Source organism: Centroberyx gerrardi, chromosome 15 (assembly GCF_048128805.1).
Source record: "Centroberyx gerrardi isolate f3 chromosome 15, fCenGer3.hap1.cur.20231027, whole genome shotgun sequence".
Classification (NCBI taxonomy): domain Eukaryota; kingdom Metazoa; phylum Chordata; class Actinopteri; order Beryciformes; family Berycidae; genus Centroberyx; species Centroberyx gerrardi.
In genome coordinates, this window is record NC_136011.1 from 7522466 (window position 1) to 7544257 (window position 21792).

Consider the following 21792-nt stretch of genomic DNA (forward strand, 5'->3'; position numbering starts at 1 on the left):
TATGCAAATGCAAACTCTACGCACTAATGCGGGGGATTTTCCGACGGCCGGGGCATGTTGCCACGACATGGCTTTTCTTGCGTGGGGAAATGTTCATGCCGCCTCTAACATCTGGTTTTACGACGGCCTGAGACGCCTCGGCTGGGCCGGTCGCGGTTGTTTACGCACATTCTGAGGTCTTTGAGGGATTCGGAGAGGTTTGCCGCAGTGGCCTGCTCCATGACAGAAACGGAATCAAAACCCCAACTAATTATTTGCATGCGAAATTAGCTCGCCGACACAAACGCGGGTCGCTTTGAATGTTTGTGTATAGAGGGAGCGTCGGGAGGTCATCTCGTTTTTTCTCTAGCTGAGAATGACACAGCGGCACGTGGACGCTGGGGGATGCCTGGCCCTTATCTCGGATTTGTACGGTGTTCAAGAGGAACAGCACAGGCTTCCATAGGGTCTTGTTATGACTTACCCTACATACAGTATGTCTACACTGAAGAGATAGAGGATAGGGGCGAGGAGGGCAGAGCTACAAAGGGGTGGTAGGGTTCAAGAGGCGGCAAGCATGGGTATTCACCGCTGTCTTGCTCTTTCAGACTGTTGCTTTAATGCTGCTGGGTCAACATGATCTTTATTGTAACTAGACATACGGAGAGGGCCCATCCATCGCTCAGCACTGAGCAAAGTTTGCCTGTGGGTTGTAAGCACTGTGTTTTACAGCCCCGTCTCTCTATACATTCTGGGTGATGGATATTGCGTGGCTAAGACCGAGAACCCGCCCTCTTCACTGGAAACAGCTGATTTATGTCTGGTCCTGGACACTTGTGCTCCGCGGCTGGAATGCGGGGAATGTTAAAGACCCCTCCTCTGCTTGTCCCGTCCGCACGCAAACAAATGGAGCAGGCGCCTGGTCGGGGCAGATGAAGGCCCACCGGTGCTCCCACTGCAGGGCAGGCGGGCAGAATGCAAGGAATGTCAGAGGCGAGTAAATAAATCCATTCTATCCTTCTTTCTGCCAATCTGTAGCTCTTTCTTTCCTGGATAAGACATCTTTTGCCTCTCCTACTATTTCAGTTTTCTCTCTTGGTCTGATTTTTCAGACTGTCTGCTCTCTCTCTCTCTCTCTCTCTCCCCCATTTGCTTTATCTTTTGGAGTAAACACTCAAATCCTGTAACACACATTCCTCGCAAGAAATTAGGCAAACATAGGACAAAATGTATTTATTTGTGTTACAATATTAAAAACACAAATATGCATAGTATTCTGTTCTTTGAAATAGTCATGTGGCAAACGAATTATGTGACAAACAAAACAGTGCTTTGTTAAAACACATTAAAAAGTCACACAAACTGCATTATTTTCATGGAGAAACAGATCGAGACCGTGTAAAAAAGCAAAAAGCAACCTCAACACTTGTAAAGTATCTCTCATATATACTGCGGAAGTCAGGATAAGAACATAAATCTATCGTGTATTATTTTTTACAGTAATTTAATCAATAAATCAAAGGCACAATGGCTGTGTTTTAGCTGTAATTCAATAGCGCATGCATCGTAAACATGCTGGTAGCATGACAGACAAAAAAAAAGAAGAAGAAGAAGAATCAACACTCCATAGAAGCTAGAATAGTTATTTGTTTTGACAATAAAAACATAAGCAGCTCTGTCTATTTTAGCTCATTTTCATCACAATGATATATCCAGACACCATTTTGATTGCTTTGTGAGTCTCTGTCCTCATGGCTATAGTTCAGTAATTCCCTTTCTCCTCTTGGGGCCTCAGCACTGCTCAAGGCCTGCTCTTCGCCGTGGGCTTGTCCATGATGTTGAGCACATCATCCAGGATGGATGGGCCCAGATCGAGTTCAAGGGACAGGAGTGACCCCGTGATCTGGGTGAGGGAATCCCGCGACGAACTCTTCTCCTTGGAAAACTCAAACTCAAAATCACAGATGCGGCCCTCTTCCACCCCACTGTCCCTGTCCACCCAGTCTCCGTTGCATTTGGACAGCTCCTTCTTATAGCTCAGGGCAATGTCATTGTTAAAGTATCCATAACCATTGCAGTTGCCGTTGCCGTTGAGACTCCCGCTGCCGTTGCAGAGTCCGCCGCCGTGCCCGTTACTCTTGAAGCTCCCTTTGCCATCGAGGCTGTCGAAGCTGTCGCTGCTTGTGTTGCTGTTCAGGCTTCCGTTGGCTTTGTAGATGCTGTTGCTGTGGCCATTGATGTAATAAGATGATGGCTTTTCAGACCTGCTTTCACCCTTGTTTATCTTGTTAGCTTTGGCGACTGTCTTAGACATCGGCTTCTCTGGTTTTTCCAGCACATCCAGAAGGACATCGGGCTTTGATTGGATATCCGCAGAGGGAGGCAAGGGCTCGCCGCTGAAGACGTCCATGGAGCGCAGCAGAGCGTCCATCTGTAGGATTTCTACCTCCTCGGCCCTGTCAGGTTTCATGGGACTTGTAGGCCCCACGATGTCGTCCAGGGGCTCCGGGGGCAGCGGGAACACAGTGGAGGAGATCAGGGGCAGGGTGAGTGCCTGGCAGCCGCCAATGGTCGGGAGGGAGATGGCGTTCTTGAGAACCGGAGAGGGGGTCTCGGCAAAGGAGGCGTCGGAGGTGCTGTTCGCTCTCAGAAACTCACTTTGGATGCCGAACTGAGGGTGGACCACCTCTCCCTTCCCCGGAAGGAGCTCATACTTTCCCTGGAGGAAGGACATGTCTCCGAACGCATCTCTCTCCCCGCCCCTCCCGATGTGGATGGTGTGGCGAAAGTCCCCGAGTGGCGGACTGATCATGTCCGGGGACAATATATCCCTCAGGCGACATTTCTTTCCCTTCTTGCTATTGGTGGGTTTCAGGTAGATGGGTGCCTTAGCTGGCATGGCTGTAACTGTGGAAGAGATCTCAGATATGTAGGACAGGACAGTGGAGAATGTTCTGTAAGTTCTGAACGTTACAGTGTCCCTGGGGAGACGCTCGAGTTACATTCTCAGGAATACAGCAGTCATGTGCAACTCCAGGAATAACTTCAGTCGTTGTGTCATTGATCAGGAGATGGGATTCCAAGTATTACTGGTGATGTCTGGGGTTGTGGAAAGGTCAGATGGCCACTTCTCTGAAACGAGAGAGAAAGACAGAGCGATCAGATTTACAGTCAGCAGTCTTAGCTCCAAACAATATGACAGCATTCAAACTTCTTAACTTCATCTTATATATCTCAGTTTGCTGCTGGGGTACGTTGCACGCGAAGATGTTGCATTCTGCATTCCATTCAGTATTTATAAAACAAACCCAGCACTGACAGATTTACTGAAGCTTCCTTCCCCTACTGATGTACAACTGCTGTCACCCCCGCCATCCAGATAAAGAAATCTGGTTACCGACACAAGTTCCAGAAATAAGTTCTGGATCCCGCACAAAAACATCCTCATCATCCGCTCGCATCTGGAGAGCGTAGGAGCCAGAGGAGAGGAGAGGAGGACGAGGCCTGGTCTAAGGCTGCTGCCGCTGCTCTACTCACATTCACATTTCCGCACATGAGCCTCCTTTGGCCTCCCCGCTCTGGATGTGCTAATGTGGAACAGCTGGGCCGCAGATTGGGAGAGGAGAAGCAAAGGGGACTTTACTGGGATCAGAGCGGGGCAGCCGGTTTTAGGAGCGGGCTACTGCGCAGACACGCACAGAGATAGCAAGAGATGGACCAGAGGGGGGAGAGCATGTGGAGAATGAGGGGAGGAAGGGGGTTTAAGGGGTTTAGAGATAGAGCGAGGGATTAGATGGGTGGATTTTAAGAAAGAAGGTGATGCAGATGGTGATTTGATTTGGATTTGATATACAGAATATCTGCCTTAAGTTTAATAAGGGCTAGGACACCAGCGAGCTTGCACAGTATATCAGGATGGGTAAACGTTATTAAGGAGTACTGGATTCGATAAAAGGTGCCTGCATGGAGTGCTGCCTTCTCCAAGCTATTCTATTACAAACCCAACAGAAAATGTCATCGTGTTGGCAAGCAGCTTGGTGCAGGACGAGCTCAGTAAAAAGAGAAGAGAATTGCTTTGACCGTTTGAAATGACATAGCAACTGAGGAGAAAGGGAAAAAATACACCGTGGAGGAAGGGAGTCTACAATGAGTGTGTGTGTGAGGGGGGGGGGGGCACCAGAGAGGAGAGAGAGCTTGCCCATTTATAGACATATTTACTTATGAAAGGTCTGTCAGCGGTGACCGTCTGACAGAGTGCACCGCTGCACAAAAGTGCCTGGGCGGTCAAGTCCACCCCGAGAAAAAAAAAAAAGAAAAAAGAAAGTTTGACTTAGAAAACATCCACATTCCTGCTGCAACCGACCCCATAGAGACACGCTGCAGCAGCCTTATCAGAGACACTTTAAGTAGGCTATGTTTATTCAGCAGACACATTAGTGAGGAGGGAGAGAGAGACACTCGCTGTGTATTTGAGTCCAACCAGCAGCCTGGTTTGACTACAGTATGGAGACATCAGGCAAAGATGGCGTTGACATACATTTTCTCCATTTTCTGGTGCTAGTGTTTTCCAGTGAAACTACCTGTTTTATCACATGAGAGCAATGCTTCTATTCAGCGTGGCAGTACCAATATGTCTCCAGACCTCGACATACTGTACAGCATATGAAGTAGTAGAGAAAATGTTCTCACTTAGGGGGATGCCATTACAACCCAAATAAACCTGTCACTCAACAAGCACTATGGGACTATATATAGACATGACAAACACTGCGGAGGGATGCGGAACATGTGCGAGTGTGTTGCTGCTCTCCAAGGGTCCTTGTGTGTTTGAGTGGCCGGTGTGAGCGCGGGTGTTTGTACGAGGCGCTTGACGGCGCCCGCGAGAGACGGGGCGGTGTTGAAAGCACGCCATGTGTGCAGAGGAGAGCGTGTTTGTTTGCTAATAGTGACAGAGAGAGAGAGGAAGGGAAGGAGGGTGGAGGTGGGGATGGGCGGGAGGTGAGAAGCACTGCTGCAGTGTTTGATGAAGAGGGAGGAGGTGGAGGAGGGGGGGGGGGGTAAAGCAAGATCCCTCACTTGTTTAGCTCAGGCTTTTCTCCCTTTCTCCCTTTTCCTTCCTTCCTTCCCCTTTCTTGTGTGTTTTTTTTTCAGCCTCTTTCCCTTTCTCCATCGCTCAACCCTTTCTGACCTTGACAGCCGATGCACGCTGCAGCGGTGAAATCGGAAGTTAAACAAATGCACCACCGAACCTGATCCGAAAGCTTCTTCCTGTGAGTGTGTGCTGCGTCTACAGTATAGCTGTGTTATAGCACAATCCCATGAAAAGAAGGTCACTGCTTCACCTCTGGCTCAACCACTTCCTATCAAACGCACTTATTGATTATTGGTCTGCCCAGACATGAAATTAGACCACACTGCCTCACCTGTGAGAATTGTGCAGACTCTGTATTCTCCAGTGCCGTGGAAGAAAAACGCAAAGCTCATGCATTATGGTAGCTGATAATCTCGTTGTGAAATCAATAATATAGATGGAATGTATAGGAAATCCTCCACCGGCAGAGCAACCCAATTCTTCCAGTGCTCACAGGGAGACATCTGCTGTGCATCCGAGCCAAGGTCAACAGTTGTGGCCCGTGAGAAGTCAGCTGGTATGGTGAAAGCCTGACCTTCACGTCAGCCATCCTGCTGGTGCTTCAGTTTGGCTTATATGGCAAACATGACTGGAATGCCAGAGGCCACCAGCAGCGCATGAGGAAAACAATATCCTCATCTCAGGCTTTTATGTCTTGGCTGCCAGTGTTTCGCTGTGTATCCAACATGGGAGTTTGTTGAGGAATTGAGTTATTGAGTATTGATTGAAATAGCACATAGAGAATCTCTAAAATCACAGCAATATTGGAGTATAATAGAGTTAAGGTTGTGGCAGCAGCCCAAGAGGAAATTAATCAATTACAGCAGCCCAGGATAGCCCAGGATAAAACTTTACGGCCTGCTGACCCAATGAATCCATTTTGGTCTCCGCAGGGTGTTAGCAGTTAAGCAGGTGTATTCTGGTCTAGCTCACAGCCAAGGCCGGATTTGCGGCCTCCTTTTGGAACGGGCCCAAAAGAAGCTGCGCGGCACGTGTTGCCAGCTTCCGAGCCAGCCGGCGACGCCACTGCAGAATGCGGTCACGGGTTTCGTTTACACCTCTGGGGGGAAAGGGGGGAAAGGAGGGATGCGGCGGTGCCTCGGCCGAGCGGCCGTCTCGGTCGTGACGAGCGCTGCGGGACAGAGCCAGTGTGTCATTGGGTCAGCGGCGGCTATCTGTGCAGGCGCGGCGAGGTCTGGAGCCGCTCCAGCCTCTTCGACGAGGCTGGAGGGGGAATGCAGTGCATGCTTCGAGGGTTATTAGTGAGGGGGAGTAGAGGGGGGCAGGGGTGCTGAAACTGTAAGTGTAAAGACAGACAGATATGCGCTGATGGGAGGTGGTAGAATATCTGGCAATTAAAGTCGCTGCTCGTGATTTGTCCGTCTATTTTCGGACACCTCTTGTTTTAATCAAGTCACGTGCGAAATATCTGGGTCAGCATATTCTTAGAACTGGTGTCACCCTGCTGTAGTCTAAACAAGTGCTACAGCTTGATGATGCTTTGCAGTTCGGCGTCACTGTACACAGAACTGCACCACAGCCAGCGATGAGGGACACGGAGACAGCTGTTCAAATTATGACCTGTATATGACTTTCCCATTCTTGAAAATAGAAGCCATAAATATCCGTCCCGTGATGGGATTACTGTGCTGAGTGAGAAAATAACATGCTACTCTGCAGCTCTGTAGTGGTTGTAAGCAGTGTAACAACAGCATGTAGGAGACTAACTTCTTCACAGTGTTCCTCCTACTGCGTGGTATAGTGTAATCAGTGGAAGTACAGAGTTTTTTAATAGTGTTCTAACACATAACCCTGGCCTTGACTTCTGTCATGTCTATAAATAGCAGAAAGACCCTCTCTTTGGGCTGTTATAAAAAGAAAAAGCACATACCACAGAGGGTAATGGTAGCCTTACAGAATAGGCTGAGCTGTTTGTTACATAAAAAAAAAAACCCTCAATTATAGGCAAAGGCCTTCCTCCGGGGGCCTGGTGGCTGTGCTGGGACTATGCTGAATAGCAGGGTGGAGTATTTGTTCTGTCTCTCTTTCTCGCTCCCCTGTGCCACCCGCAAGCATGGGCAGCGCTCGCCAGAGTGATCCTTGGCAGGGACGAGCAGGAAACCATATCAAAGCGCACGAAACATGAAGGGAATGTCAACACGAACGCACACTGGCAAAGTGATGAGCGCGGTCCTTTCTCTCCCTCCCCCCGGTTTACCCTTAAAACTCCCTTCCCAAATCTGCTCCCTCAAGAGATTACGGCAAAGCCAGCTCCGCATTTCGGAGGAACATGCCTTAAGCGTGTAGCCGGACTAAAAACGTCCCTCTAGGAAAGCGGTGAGGGGATCGTGTTGCTCCCTCTTCACAGTTCAGCCCTTGTGTTGCATGTATGAGAGCATTTGCTGCACAAACGCTTCACTTACCATGCTTGCTTTCACACATCTTGTGATAACCTACTCTCCTCCAGACATTCACCACAAACCCAACGCTGTAAGTCACAAACCCTGCCGCTTACAAGCCAGCAGGTAAACTGCAGCAACATTGCTCCATACGACCGTACCAATATCTGATCCCGCTCTCACTCACCTCAGATATTCCAGTGGGGAGAGATCTTGATCCTTCCCAGGTATTGGCGGGGTTCTGCTGAGCGCTGCAGCCCCCACACTGATGTGTGAGCGTCCCGCGGCTTGTTGACACTGCCCTGCCTTCTGTCTGTCTCTGCCTCGGGCTGCTGGGACGTCTGCCGGACAGCTGTTTTGGAATTCCTCTCAGGCTCCTATTCCCCCTCTGAAGCAGTCAGTCTCCTCCTACCCCTCCTTCCCCTCCCTCTCTCTCTCTCTCTCTCCTCTGTCTCTCTCTTTCCCTTCTCACTCTCTCTCTCTCTCTCTCTCTCTCTCTCTCTCTCTCTCTCTCTCTCTCTGTCTGTGTCTCTCGCCCTCTCCAGCAGCACCTGTGCTTGTCTGTCTATATATATATATGTTTTTAGCAGCTCTGTGGTGTTGGAGGATCCTTCCTGTCCCCCTCGCTGCAGCTTGTGCTGATGTCTTCCGGACGGACAGCTGACCTGTCAGCGGCGCTGTGTGGAGAAGGCGGACGCCATGCCCGTTGCCTCATGGGATGTCTGGCTATCTCTCTCCTCTGCAAAACAGTGGTTTCTGATATGTGTGTGCATGTGGGAGTGTGGGTGTGTGCGGGTGGGTGTGCGCTCTTTTCTCCCCCCCTCTCTCTCTCACTCGCCTGCCTCTCCGCCTCTCTCCGCCTGGCTTTGAGACTGCCTACATCTGATAAGAGCTATTCTGTAAATTCAGCCGGCAGCCGGCAGACACTTGACTGGCTGTATTCTGGCTGTCTGGCTTCTCTCTCTCTCTCTCTCTCTCTCTCTCCTTCTCGAGCCTCCCCTCTCTATCCTTATCTGTCCAACACACACACACACATGCACACCACTCACTCTCTCCAATTATTTCCCCTAACTATAACTCCTATTCTCTGCAAAACCACATTGTCTCATATCAAATACTATCTATCTCTGGCACGTGGCTTCGTTTTTGAAAGAGACAGCAGTATGTGAGGCTATATGGTCTGAATGGACTAATTACTGCAGAGCACTGCGGCACTGCAGTGCATCAGAGGACATTTATAAATTGGCTAATGGACAGCGCATGAGTTGCTGCAAGCCGAAATAGACTTCCTCAGTGGGAATCATTGTGTTTCTATTATCTTTTCATATGCATGGAGAGGGGAACAGTGGACGGTGTAAAGGCTCTAACCCGATGCCCTCGAGTCAAGGACACAGGTCTCTGCGTTTTCGTTTTTTTTTTAGCAGCTCTCCATGCTCTGTTCTATTCTCGTCCAAAAAAAATCAAAAAAAAAAAAAAAAATCCCATCACCTTGGAAACCGGTGCTGCTCAGAGGTGATGTCACGCTCCGTATTAAAGAGATCGGGGAGGGAAAGCGAAGGAGAGGTGTGTGTTTCTGCATGTCCATTGTGAGAGAGAGAGAGAGAGAGAGAGAGAAGATACATGGTGGGGGGAAGGGTGCTTGTGTCTCAATCAGAGAGTGTGTGTGTGTGTGTGCTTCTGTTTGCGGTGAGGAAGAGGGGTGAATGCATGTCCTCACAAGCCTTACTCATACTTCAGCAGTAATCCTGTCTTGTCCAACATATGAGGAAGCACACCCTTCAGCAAACACCGCAAATTCCCACTCCTCCTCTCCGGCAAATTTTGACCTGAATCGCTCATTCTCCTTAATCCAGCTTTCTCCCTACAGTTATATTTCATGTAATAGATGTGCCAATGTAATAACTAGCCCCATGTAAGTCTTACACTCAAATGTAATGTGTAGTGTTGGGCTGTGTCTGTGTGTGGACAGCTTACAGTCGCTGAGACACCCTCTATTTAAGTTGCACAGCCATCATTTGGCACCAGTTAAACAGCACTTGTGAATAAGGGCCTTTTAGCATGGTGTTGTAGTGTCGCCGGGGGGTGATGTCATCGCGGCGTCCATGTGGCCGGCACATGATCTGTAAGTAGAACACACACCGCTGTCTTCTCATTTAGGAAGGCCGTTAAAACCTTGGAAACTCCGGAGCGGCTGCACTAAAAACAAACTAAAAATAAACTCCTCCTCCCCCGCACGATAAATTGCTCCAGTGTAGTAGAGTGATGGGAAATTTCGTCGGCGCTAACTAGAAAATTCGCACCCGTCCGACGTTAGGTCTTCATTGGCCCTGACGGTTTTTCACTTCCGAATCCCAGTTTTTGGAGCGTTTCTCCTTCCCGCCACTCGCAGCTATTCTTCCACTGACTGAACCCAAGAGCCAACAAGCTCACACCAGTTCTGTTGAATACACAGTAAATGCCAGGAATATGCTTGTCATCTCATTTTTGTTTTTCCACCACAAGCACTGTTTTGGGTCATGTTATGGGAGGAATTAGGTTTTTTTTTTTTATATATTCCAGTTTAACTCCAGTTCCATTAGGCGCCATTTGCTTTGGCCCGTGCCTTTGCCCTTTGAACAAGAGGCCTCTCTGTATGTGAGGTTTCTCTCTCCAGTCCTAGGTGTCTTGTCTGAATTGTTCCACTGAGGTCACTTTCCTCCGACTGACACACCACGCACTGATCCCAGGCCAGGTAAACAAGCCTGTCACAGTTTATCAAAGTGAAACGTCTGAGAAAAACAGGATTTCAGAATCACACTGAACTCTAAACAGAATTGGTAGCCTTCTTGCCTGTTGTAGCCTGGTTGTAAGTCATGAGGAGTAGCATGCTCCTCTGTGTGGTTGATGACTTTCTTTCTTTCCTCAGTCTCACAGATTTGGGTTTTTCATTTCAGGTTAACAGCTCATCCAATCGACACATCAACCCCTCTATCCCACCCTTCCTCCTCCGGCTGCTGTGACAGACGCGTTCACACCCGTGATGGAGTAAGCTACATCATTATCACTTGGTGTCTGAGGGAGGCAAAGTGAGTGAAGTGAGGGATATGAAACAGTAACACAAAGCCCTGGTTTGTGACAGATTGTCTTCTAAAAAAAAGGCTACGGTTACAGCTGTTTTAATGCAATTTTTAGCATTTGATCGTGCCAGGAGGTGTTAAGTGACAGGTTTAGATGCACAAAACATCTAATTTTGCTTTAGGATCTTGAAAAACAGATTTGGAATTGGTCATATTGTGTGTTTTCCAACCACAATGCACATATGAGCAACATTTAAAGATAGGGTTAGGAAGAATATGGAAGAAAATAAATAATTACAGCCATGAAAGACATATAGTCATCTCACAAGATCTCACTTTTACAATTGGATCTGCAAAACAACGCATTGAAATGACAAGCGTAACCATTTCCAAAGAGAACAGCCCTAAGTATCAAAGATATGTGGAGCAATAACAATGAAATTACTCCCTACATTCTCCACTCTCCAGGGGGGGTTCAGGCAATTATGCACTCCCTTACTTCAGGACATTTGTCAACATTTTTTTTTACAGCATTGAATAACATTTCACGAACAAAATGTCCCACATGCATTCAACATACATAGGGAACGCTCAGAGCCCTGACGCCACATGTTGACAGGCCAGTTTATAATGGCTCCATTTACAATCTTATCAGAGTTTTCTCTCAGGGTTGCACTATTTTCCTGTAGGTCCTCGTGTGGACATTTATTTTCATCCTGACAGTAAACATTTCACAATGTTCTCGGGCCTGCAGGCAGTACACTGGGAGGGACCCGACACTGAGGGTATTGGCCAATGTTCTGAGTAAAGGAGATGTGTAGCTGAGCGGAGAAAGGAGTGGATTGTGGGTAGTCTAAACACTGTCTTGCTCTGTGGCCGCATCCCAAAATGATTTTTGTGTGTGTGTGTGCGGGCGATGAGCCATCCTGAATCACAGTAGACCACACACCGGAGGTAGCACCTTGGTTTATGTGTCTATTTTAGCAGCGGTGCAAACTGGACAAGAGGTGAAAGGTGGGAGGTGAAGTGCGAGGACAGCAGTGTGTCAGCTCTCCAAGTCAAATTCACTGTTAATGATACCATTTATTGGGTGCATTACCCAAAGCAACTTAAAGTGCAATCAGTGTTCAGTGCTTCGGTGTATACATGCACTCAGATTGATTTCTATTTGAGTGCCATCACTGATATGCTGCCCAGCCTCAACCTGTTTAGAAGTTAGTAAATAAGATTCCTGTGAGATTCAAAGCTTTAAAGGAAACATCCACCCTAAAACACTTTAACACTGTTAAACAAGTACAGATGCTGTATAGTCGTGCAGTGCTATTGTAGGAAAGTTACAACCAGGGCATTGCACAGGAGAATTATGGCTGAATTTGGAATGAAAGGAGGGAAATGCTCACGTGGAGATGTCACATTATTTATATTAGCCTATATAGCCTATGTAGGCTATAATACATTATAGCATGTGGAGGGGGGCTGCAGATGTAGCCTATATACTGAATAGTTGGGTAATGTGACATAGCATATACAGAGGAATATTTACTTCTGTTGCGCATGTAAACAGCTTAATCAAATTATTGTCATAATCACATTAAGAGTAAATTAAGAGTAAGTGGCATTATTTGATTGCATGTAAACATAGCCAGTGTATGTTGTTTAGTGAAATCTGAGCATGATAAAGCTAGCTCCTGCTATAAAGTTATGTCTGCTGGTTGGATTTTGCCATTTTCATCAACTAGGCAACAACACCACATGCATGCAAAAGTAACTACTTGACTTTGTGAGGTTGACATTGACCTCAGTGGCAAATGCCGTCAATTTCAAAGTTAGCAACTTGACAACAACAAAACACCCTCCCTCATTTATTTACCTCGGAACTAACCATAAAACTATGTCTATGTCTCAGTAGCAGCTGTGATGTACTGACATAAATAACTGCCAGTAACATTATCGACTATAACAACAATAAAATGCACCCCACCTCCCTTTTACCGTGAAATGTTGAAAGGCTCAGGATTAATGACTCACTGAAAGGATGTGAGTGTTGCAGCTTCGTCAGCACGACCGACTCTAAACAGACCAATTAGATGATTCCTCATATGAAGAAGGATTGTGGGAGTTTCAGTGATAACAGTGAACGTTTTCTTTGTTTTCATTAATTATAAGTAAAATATCAGCACAATACAAAAGCTATATAAACGTACTGTTCACTATACACATGTATTGTACACTGTGACACAGGTTCCTTGTCATTGGATTAAGGGAGTGTAATGTCTTGCTTACTATATATATCTTACTATAACTATCGCTCTCTCCACCTACACCTACTGAATGCAAGAAGTCCACACTCCTTTTCTCGGTGTTGTTGAAAGGCATTTTGGGAAATGTAGGACATCACTAACTGAAGTAGAAGCAGACGAGGCAGGTTGACCAAAAACACAGAGAAAGTAAAATTCAACGCTTCATCACAAAATAACCCCAGGAATGCACTGAACATCACAGATTCATGCTATCTAACAGTGTAAGGGTATCTGAGGGGGGATTTTTTGCAGAGACAATCTGTCTTCCACAATTAGACCATCTGACCACATCCACGCTTGTGTGACCATGTCTGGCACGCATCCGGGGGGAAAGAGAACAAGCGATACATCACATGGCGAGGAGGAGTGAGCCTTCCCATTGGAATTCCAGTAGCTGTGCCACAGGCCGCCCTCTCGCAATCAGCTCGCGGTCGTCCATGTCCGCCAGGCCTTCATCCTGCACAACCGTAGCGCTGTTACGTCCATGAGAATTGGCAGCTTGCCCTAGCCCATATCATAGAGCGGTGAGAGGAGTTAGGATACCGGCTACAGTCAAACTAAGGCCAGTCTGAGGCCCGGACCTGAGCTGCGTTCACGTCATTGGCCAGGACCGACGGGGGGAGAAGATGTGAGCGCTGACACTGCTCACAGATGTCTCATGTGCTGTCAGAGATCTTTTGGTAGCTCGAGGGCCGCGGCGGACTTGCGGTGCCTTCAGCAGATCCTTGATTTATTCTTCAGACCAGGCGACTCGGTCTGTTTCTCATTACAGATGTGTTCAAGGCTCCGGGAAACATGCTCCACCATGTTGGAATTTGGAGAATGTACACAGAAGTGGGTTATATAATGCTTTTTCATTTGAGAAGATAATGCGATTAAACTAATGCTTGGATGCAGCAACACTCGCAGTAAGGTTTGCGTGGGTGTGTCTAATTGGACACGAGGGGAAGTGGGAAAATAAACACGCGGCATTCCTTGCGTGGAGATAGCGAGATATGGAGTGAATCGCCGCTCAGTTTCATTTCGGACCCGTAACATATTACATGGTCACAGCAGGACACTTTCAGGGTGGGGGGATGGCCCCTGCTGAAATCCATCATTGTCAGTCAGCCTCCAATCTGATCAAAGGATGGCTTCCTGTTTTTCTCCATGCCTACTAAGATGTCCATAGGGAATCCATGTGTCGCTCCAGTTCATGGGTTTATGGAAGTCTTATCTGTGTGGTCAGTAAATAACATTCCAGGGGTCAAGAAAAAAAGAATAGCATGAGAAAGTTTCAGTCTGATGCTGACATTTTAATTTTTGTAGTGTCCTTTTTAGGCTTTTTAATTGTCCCAAAATACACTTTGTTGCTACTGGTAGCACTAAGAGTCCTCAATTACTCACAAGTTATGTGTTTAATTCCAGAATGAGCTGCATTGATAGCAACCACCAGATGAGGAGAGGTCACATTCTCACATTATACTGTACATTGTCAAACTGACTGTGTGTTGGCTACTCTTCATCTGCTTCAGATAGAAGTATGTGTGGTTTCACTCTCAGCAACAGCAATATGCTTTGTAACATCTGGTGAGATTATCTTCAGCCGCTTTGACTCAAGTCAAAAGCTCAGTTCATTAGCAGCCTTCAAAGTTTCCATCTGCCAACTCTGAAACGCTTTGATTACGTTGATTGCATTCATACTTCGTATAAAATCGCTTAATTGTGCTATTTGAAATAGGAAATGCATTCTTGAGGATTTCTTGGGCGCTATTGCTCGTTTTAGTGGCAGCTCTGTTGCTGTGGCATGGATCCCACAGCAAAGCAAATGATTCAGTCCGGCGCAGTGCTGAGCAGGGAGAGGCATAAAGGCGTGGGGAGATTTGAGCCAGGGCTTTTTAATATACCCAGACACCATCTGCTGTACTCTTTATCAGCAACAGTCTTAATTTGAGTCGTTCACTCTTTAAAACAGTGAATGTGACTCAGCATGCATCTGTTATCTACAGTAAATGGATCCAATTAATCTCACTCATGTGCGTTTTTTTTCCTGGGAGATTGGATGATCCCTTCCCACAGTTGGTAATCTACCATATGGTTCCATATGTGTTCGGTTCCAAAATGACATATCCAACATTTGAAAAAAATCGGCACCTACTCTTGCAGAATGAATAACAGCAGTATTATCAAAATAGCATTTTAAAGAATAGTAGGTAACTTAAGTCTTAAGCTTACAAACTTAAACCTTAAACTCATGAAAAATTGATTTTTTAAATGTTTTTTACCCAAAAGTAGACATGTGGAAATCAACTTTTCAGCTATTGTCAGCCGTGGGGTAAAGCTGAGTATGTTGGACTCTTTAGAATGGGGATGGTGTTATTAGTGTGGCTACTTGTCCGAACCTGTCTAGAAAAGGGAAGAACACTCCGGGGATTACAACTTGAGTCCTCTTTAGCGCTCCCCTTCTAAATTAAGTCCTCTGACCCTGACGTTCCTCCCAGCCTCTGTCCAACTTGACAAACTGACTCTACACTTACACATAATACCCACACCACACACAATATCACACCCTGCATTCCCGATTCTACCAACGTAGGAATTACTTGAGAAGCGGCCGAGCGGAGGCCTATAATAACGGCCTGTTCCTCAGAAACTCTAGTATGTGTCAAAGGCAGAGGGAGCTGCTGCGGGGGCTAGGCGAATACCACGGATACCTCAGCCTTTATTGTATTCAGAGCCAGTGAGCGTGCACACGGGCGCGGAGACACCGAGCGTGCGCGGTGAAACTGAGCGTGTGCAAAAGACAGAGGCACCCGAGAGGCCACAAAAGAGCTGATCATGTGAAAGGAAGGGCATTTGATAGCTTGGACGCAAAACCGCGTGTGGCATCAACACAGTGACCGTGAAAGAGGCCCATTGATAGGAAGCCTAGCCGGTAATTAACCCACAAACGCGTCTTTCAAAGATCTCCCCAGTTAACAAATTGGTAGTTAGAGAACGCAAGTTATTTGACTGAGGTTATGATCTGATGCTGCATGAAAGCATCCAATATTCAGGATTACAGGTTTACTTTATGAAAGTCCTGGGAGGGTCCGAGGTTTCAGTACAGTGGTTCAGAGGAACACCTGGGCATAAACCACATGAAAGGTGGAAGTAATGAAATACAGTTACTCCTGTTACTGTAACTGAATAGCTTTCTTGTGTACTTGTGCTTTTTTAAGTACTTTTTGTCAGTAATTTCACTTTTACGTAAGTATGTGTTGACTAAAGCATTGTATTTCAAAGCATTTTATAATGCATCCATACAGAGTTCAACTTTTGTAGGTTCTCCATAGGCATTGCATCAAAAACTGTCCAGTGGTTATCATGTTCAATGAATGGTGTTGGTTCATGCTTTAATTTATTAATGCACTTTCTTCTGTTATGTTTTTTTTTTATGAAAAGAACCTAGTTTGAACTCTTGAACCCTTTTGTCCATATGTACCACCATCTGTAACAATGTTCCCCTTTGTAAAAAAAGTATTTTTTCTGGGCTAAACATTTTAAATGAGCTGCTTATCAGTAACAAAGGATCCATACTTCTGCTTGAGTAGGATGTTTTGGTCCTCTTCCCACCTGTGAGCAACACACAGGCTAAAACAGTGCGTAAATCACCGCAGCCGTAATGGTAGTGTACAGCTTGAGGCGTGGACTCCTTGAACATCAATTATACTGAAAGGTACTGGAGGAGTAGATGTTTTTAAACTATTACGACGCTATTATGCCTGGATTGAAATGATGGAGGCCCGCAGTTTGGCTCAAGGTTATCTTGCTTGTCTGTAAGACTAGTGTAATATATTTACTGCCAAAATATTGTACAGAATTAAATTAGTAAGAAATCAGTATGGATGACATAGTAAATGAAATGCCGCAGGTATATGAGGCATCTGTAAAAGATTAAGATCTAAGACTAAGACTTATTTGCAGAAGCTGCTGTTTTGTACTGTGTGCAGATATATATCTCCATAATGACCCGGTATTGTACATACAGGCAGCGGCTAAGGATCGACTGCAAATCAAGTCCCTTCTTCTGTCTCCTGGTCAACAGTAACAGTCTCAGTTGTTATCCATTGTAGTTTAATACAGAGACATGATCATGACCTCCTAACCTTACCGTTCAACCAGGTCATAGAGAATCACTTACTGCAGCAACATCCAACACTATTATTGTCCCATCACCCATCTTCTATGGCATGGATAACAGCCATTTTTCAGCCTGCTGTAGCTCACTGCAGCGTCATGTATCACAACCTCCTCACCTTACCAGTCAGCAGGGTCACAGGAAGACAGAGTTATTGTAAAGTGATAAGATCGAAGCCGAAGATCGGCCCGTCAGCTATCTCCTGTGTCGGGACGGCCGGCCGTATTTCATCCGATGCCGTTTACTGCACAGTAAAACATCCCGACCTGCCCGTCCCGTGGTAGCCGGGTCACACCGAGGCTGCCGGGCTCATGCCATCCACCGTGCGGAGAAACCCACCATCCCGTCTGCACGCCCCGATTCTCCCACAGGGCAGATCAAAAGGTGATCTACACCTCTCCCATGTGGTTCGTATTTGACATGGGTTGGTGGGATGGAGGGGGGTCTAGGTGCAGCCGGGTCTAGGTCCCCTCCATTGTCCCAGACTCGGGGCTAAATCATGCAGGCAGACACATCCGACCTGCCCCATCTGGGCCTGCTTATCTCTGACTCTCCGGAGCCAAGGCCAGCCGTCAATCAGACCCTTCAGCTGCCGATACAGACGAGACGGTTTGAGCGGTAGATGTGAAGAGTAGAGCGGTGTGGATTTCAGGGCTCGCCGGCGTGAGAGAGTGTGTGTTATGGGGGGGGGACGGCGAGGGGGATTTGGGTTTCTTTACATTTCTGTGTCAAACTGGGGTGAAATGTGTTGGGATGGACGGCGTGGGCAAGAGTAATTTAGGCCAGCGGACCATAAAGTGGGCCTGTGTGTAGGAAATACAGTAGTTGGCGGGTTTCCAGGCTGCTAAAGTAAGTGTGTGTGTGTGTGTGTGTGGGAGAGAGAGAGAGGGAGTGAATGTATATGAGTGGGAGATATAGCAGGGATTGAAGCTTTATACAGTGCTCAGTAGGTGCATTCTTCTACAGCGGCTGTCTGTGTTTGTGTGCTTCACCAGGTGCCTGGAATGTATCTGGACAAGCAGGCAATATTTCACTCATATGGTCCTTTGTGCTCGTGAATACCCCACATTTAAGTCAGCAAAGAAAGCCGGAGAATAACAAATGTTAACTTAGGCCTCCCTAAAACAATACCACTCTCTGTAGGGCTGAAGAATTCCCCCAATAGCCTGTCATTACATTGTTTTGAATTTATATTTCCCAGCGGAGCCGTTCGCCGAGGCATTCCAACACCAAGCAAAAGGGAATGTTTCACATTGCTTTCAAATGACAATGCTCTGCCCAGAGGTAACCAAACATTTATTAGTCACTGAATTAGGCTTAATCAGCTCCGCATAATTACGGGATCAACAGCAATAATTTCCCAGGAATGTCGGTGTTATCGTTCGAGCGCGTTTCTCTCCGATGACTGACGCCATGATTAACAGCACCGTGGGCTGTGTTTATCCGTTTTCCGGTACTGCTTACATTTTCATATCCAGAAATAGCATTACTCATTTACCTCATTGCGTATATTATTTCTTCCTCACGCACTGGAGAGACATTTACATTTAGCTCACACTCTTAAACAGACCCAGACCAACTTACAACAAGGGTAGAAGTAGGATAATATTCCTGTAACTGGGTCAAACACCATATATATGTGCAACAAGTAATCCTATGACCCTCGGATATTTCTGTATCATCAATCATAGAGAAGTGTATATAGAAGAGCCAAGCAGGAAAAGTTTTTATTATCATTTTTTGGCCAGACAGGAGCAGGATTGAAGTTGAAGTTGAAGATGAAGATGGGGGAGAATTTTGATCCTTATTTTTCTCATCTCCCTGCATGTTTTCTCTCTCAAACTTCATTTTCTCCTTACCTTTCTTTCCCCCCTCGTGTCCCTCCACCTCATTTCCCAGTGCTTTATCAGTAGGGCAAGGCAGCTACAGAGAGAGAAAGAGGGAGAGAGAGAATGAAAGAGAGAGAGAGAGAGAGAGAGAGAGAGAGAGAGGGAGAGAGAGGGAGACAGAAATAGCTGAGGGTGTGTAGGCCGGGCTCTGACCACTGGCATGCATGAGGAAGCAGCCTCCATTCCACAGGCCAGCGGACGGTTCAGAAACACTACAGAGCGCACAGCTCAGCAGCCCACATGCAAGTCCGCTGGCCTTCCCCACCCTCGGCTATTCTGGGCCTCTCTGCCACTGTGGTGGCTTTCACTCGGCAACCGCACAAATAAAGCCTGAGAGCGAAAAACAGGAGAAACCGAAGCTTCGGGCGAGGAGGGAGGAGATTCATTGTTTACTGTTTGTCTTGTCTTTTTATTGCCGCTCGCCATCATCTGGTTTTCTTGCTGATTTAAGGGGCCATGCCATTGTCAGTACAAAGACATCCTGCTGCGGTTCACACTGTTTTAGCCATTATATTAAAGGGAGCGGCGCTCAATTTGAAGCTGCACTAGGCAAGATTATTATGTAAAAATTCACCCGTCTTTATCAGCATAAATCACAACAGATAAGAGTGTCCCATCCCCACTAATTGAGACGCGGTAGATTCGCCCTATTTGCCCAAATCATATTCTGGTGTCTGGCATGGTCACTGATGGGAAATCTTCTCCACAAAGGAAGTGACTAATCAAAAAGAGCAAAATCCCAAACTGTCTCTTCAACAGCAACGAGCAAGTGAGCTGGACTCACCAACGTTAGATCTTTTCCTCTGTCGTCCCTTTGGTTTCCTTTGGTATAAAGCATCACAGACCGGCCGGGTTGGTAAACATGAGTGTGCTGCGTGTTTACTGACGTCATGTTACATGATTTCTGGGTACTGACGTTCAAAACAGTGTCCTCCCGCTGCCATTTGGAGCCAACAACATGCAAAGTTGCCTAGTGCAGCCTTAAGAAATATGCTATTCTTCTGGTGCAGGGCAGTCCAATCAATACTTGTTAACCTGAGCAACACTCGACCAAAGCCAGAAACCAAAGAGCAAAACTTGTAATGTCATTAGGAATTATGTCTGGAGCTGCTCCATATAATGTAATGAATGGGAAGGTTATTTTGTGCACACTGGGAAAGGTTTTAGTCCCAAGTGAGTTTCATTCTCTAGTAATATTGTCAGTTCTGAAGCAGAGAATCGACCCCCATAACCAGGAAACATCCCCAGGTTCTCTTCCACTCACTTTTATCATCTCAAGTGGACATTCTCAGGAATAACATGAGGAATTCTTCAATTGAGCGGCGTTCCCCTTTAAGGCCCCACTGGATTCAAACTGGATGCTGCAGCGGTTCATTGTGCCACGGACAATAAACCGTCCTCCTTCTCCACTTTCTGCAACTTGCTGCTTCAGCCCCTCTGCAGTTTGCCTCATGAGTAGACATGACTTCACCTCAGTCTGATCTGAGGAGGCTAATCAGCCCTGCTTACTGCTAATTCCACAGTAAATGTCCTGTTGGACGGCACCTGCGTTTCCCATCACAGATATGTGGATGGAAAAGATATTTCACAACCAGCCGATGATAGACAGCTTTAAATGCTGATCATTAGGAATTGTATTTTGTGGCAGATGTTGCACTGCTGCAGATATAATTATGTCAATGGCAGCAATTTATGCATTAAAATTGCTGAAAAGGGATGGCCACACACTGTCACTGTTACCTGGAAATATGGACAACATCCCCAAATTTTGTTGGTTATGATAGAAGAACCATGGCTAAAATGTAACATTAACATCTCTACATTATACTGTCCCCATTCACGAACTAGCCAGAAATGATTCAAAAGAAAATGTTTTTTTTTAGGGCATCCATCAACCCACAAGAGTATCTGAATTTGTTCTTCCTTTCTAGCTTCTTCTAGTTCATGCACTTCATTTAGAAGGCGAAATAGTAAGTTTTGTTTCCCTCAAAAGAAAATATAGACATTTCTATTGACAAGTGATAGGCATTAGTATAAGTTACTGTAGCTTCCCCTTAACTGTTTTTGAAACTAAATCATGTTTCAGGTTTCAAGTTTATTTCAGTTTGAAGTGCATTTCACAAGGATGTTGCAATATACTTTGCAGAGCGAGGAGGTTAAAGACAGTGCAGAGTTTAAAAACTGGCAGCAATATTTGCAATATTTCCAGCTAAATCAACCCATACACAGAAGAGGAGGAAGGAGTTATGGGAAGGACATGATGATCTATTGCGATTGTTTCTTGTTTTTGGACTTTGGCAGGGAGATTGTTCCAAAGTACTGAGGCTCTAAAGGACTTGCCACCTGCTGATTTGTGATATGTGAGAAATTGAATACATCAGACAGATTTTAGAGCAATTTTTTTTAGAAATTTTGATCTCAAAGTCAAACATACAACTGTATATTTAAAAAAAAAACACTCTGCACAAACACTTCTCTGATGTTTTGGGCGACCGTGTCTCTTCCTGCCTAGCGTAAGTGGGGTGTTGTTTGGTGTTTGGTAATGTCTAATTATCATGTTCTGGCCTACCTGAGCAGAGCAGACATAATGTAACTACCCATGGAGACGTGACTCAGGCTTTCCTAACCCATACACATAACATGCAGAGATGCAGGATGCTTTTGGAGCTGTCAACACACAGTACGGAGCGTGTGTGAGAGCAGATTATCTTGATTGTTGGCTTATTCCACGCAGACCCGTGCAGAGCTGTTGTGTCTGGGCCGAAGCAGTGATGAAACTCATTGTGTCTATGTCAAAATGCTGAGGATAGCAAAGAGCAACATCCCTGCTAAGTCTCACCTGTGCTCCTCACATGGTTCATCCCCACAGGAGGAGCTCA

General features: G+C 46.3%; 1 protein-coding gene across 1 annotated transcript; it reads right to left on the minus strand.

Moving 5' to 3' along the window:
• Positions 1-1250: 1250 nt before the first annotated feature.
• cdc42ep3 (CDC42 effector protein (Rho GTPase binding) 3) lies at positions 1251-7944 on the minus strand. Its single transcript, XM_078288921.1, has 2 exons — positions 7697-7944; positions 1251-3111 (listed from the first exon to the last, which is right to left on the minus strand). The coding sequence occupies exon 2, from the start codon at positions 2876-2878 to the stop codon at positions 1781-1783; it is 1098 nt and encodes a 365-aa protein (XP_078145047.1). The 5' UTR covers positions 2879-3111; positions 7697-7944; the 3' UTR covers positions 1251-1780.
• Positions 7945-21792: the final 13848 nt, after the last annotated feature.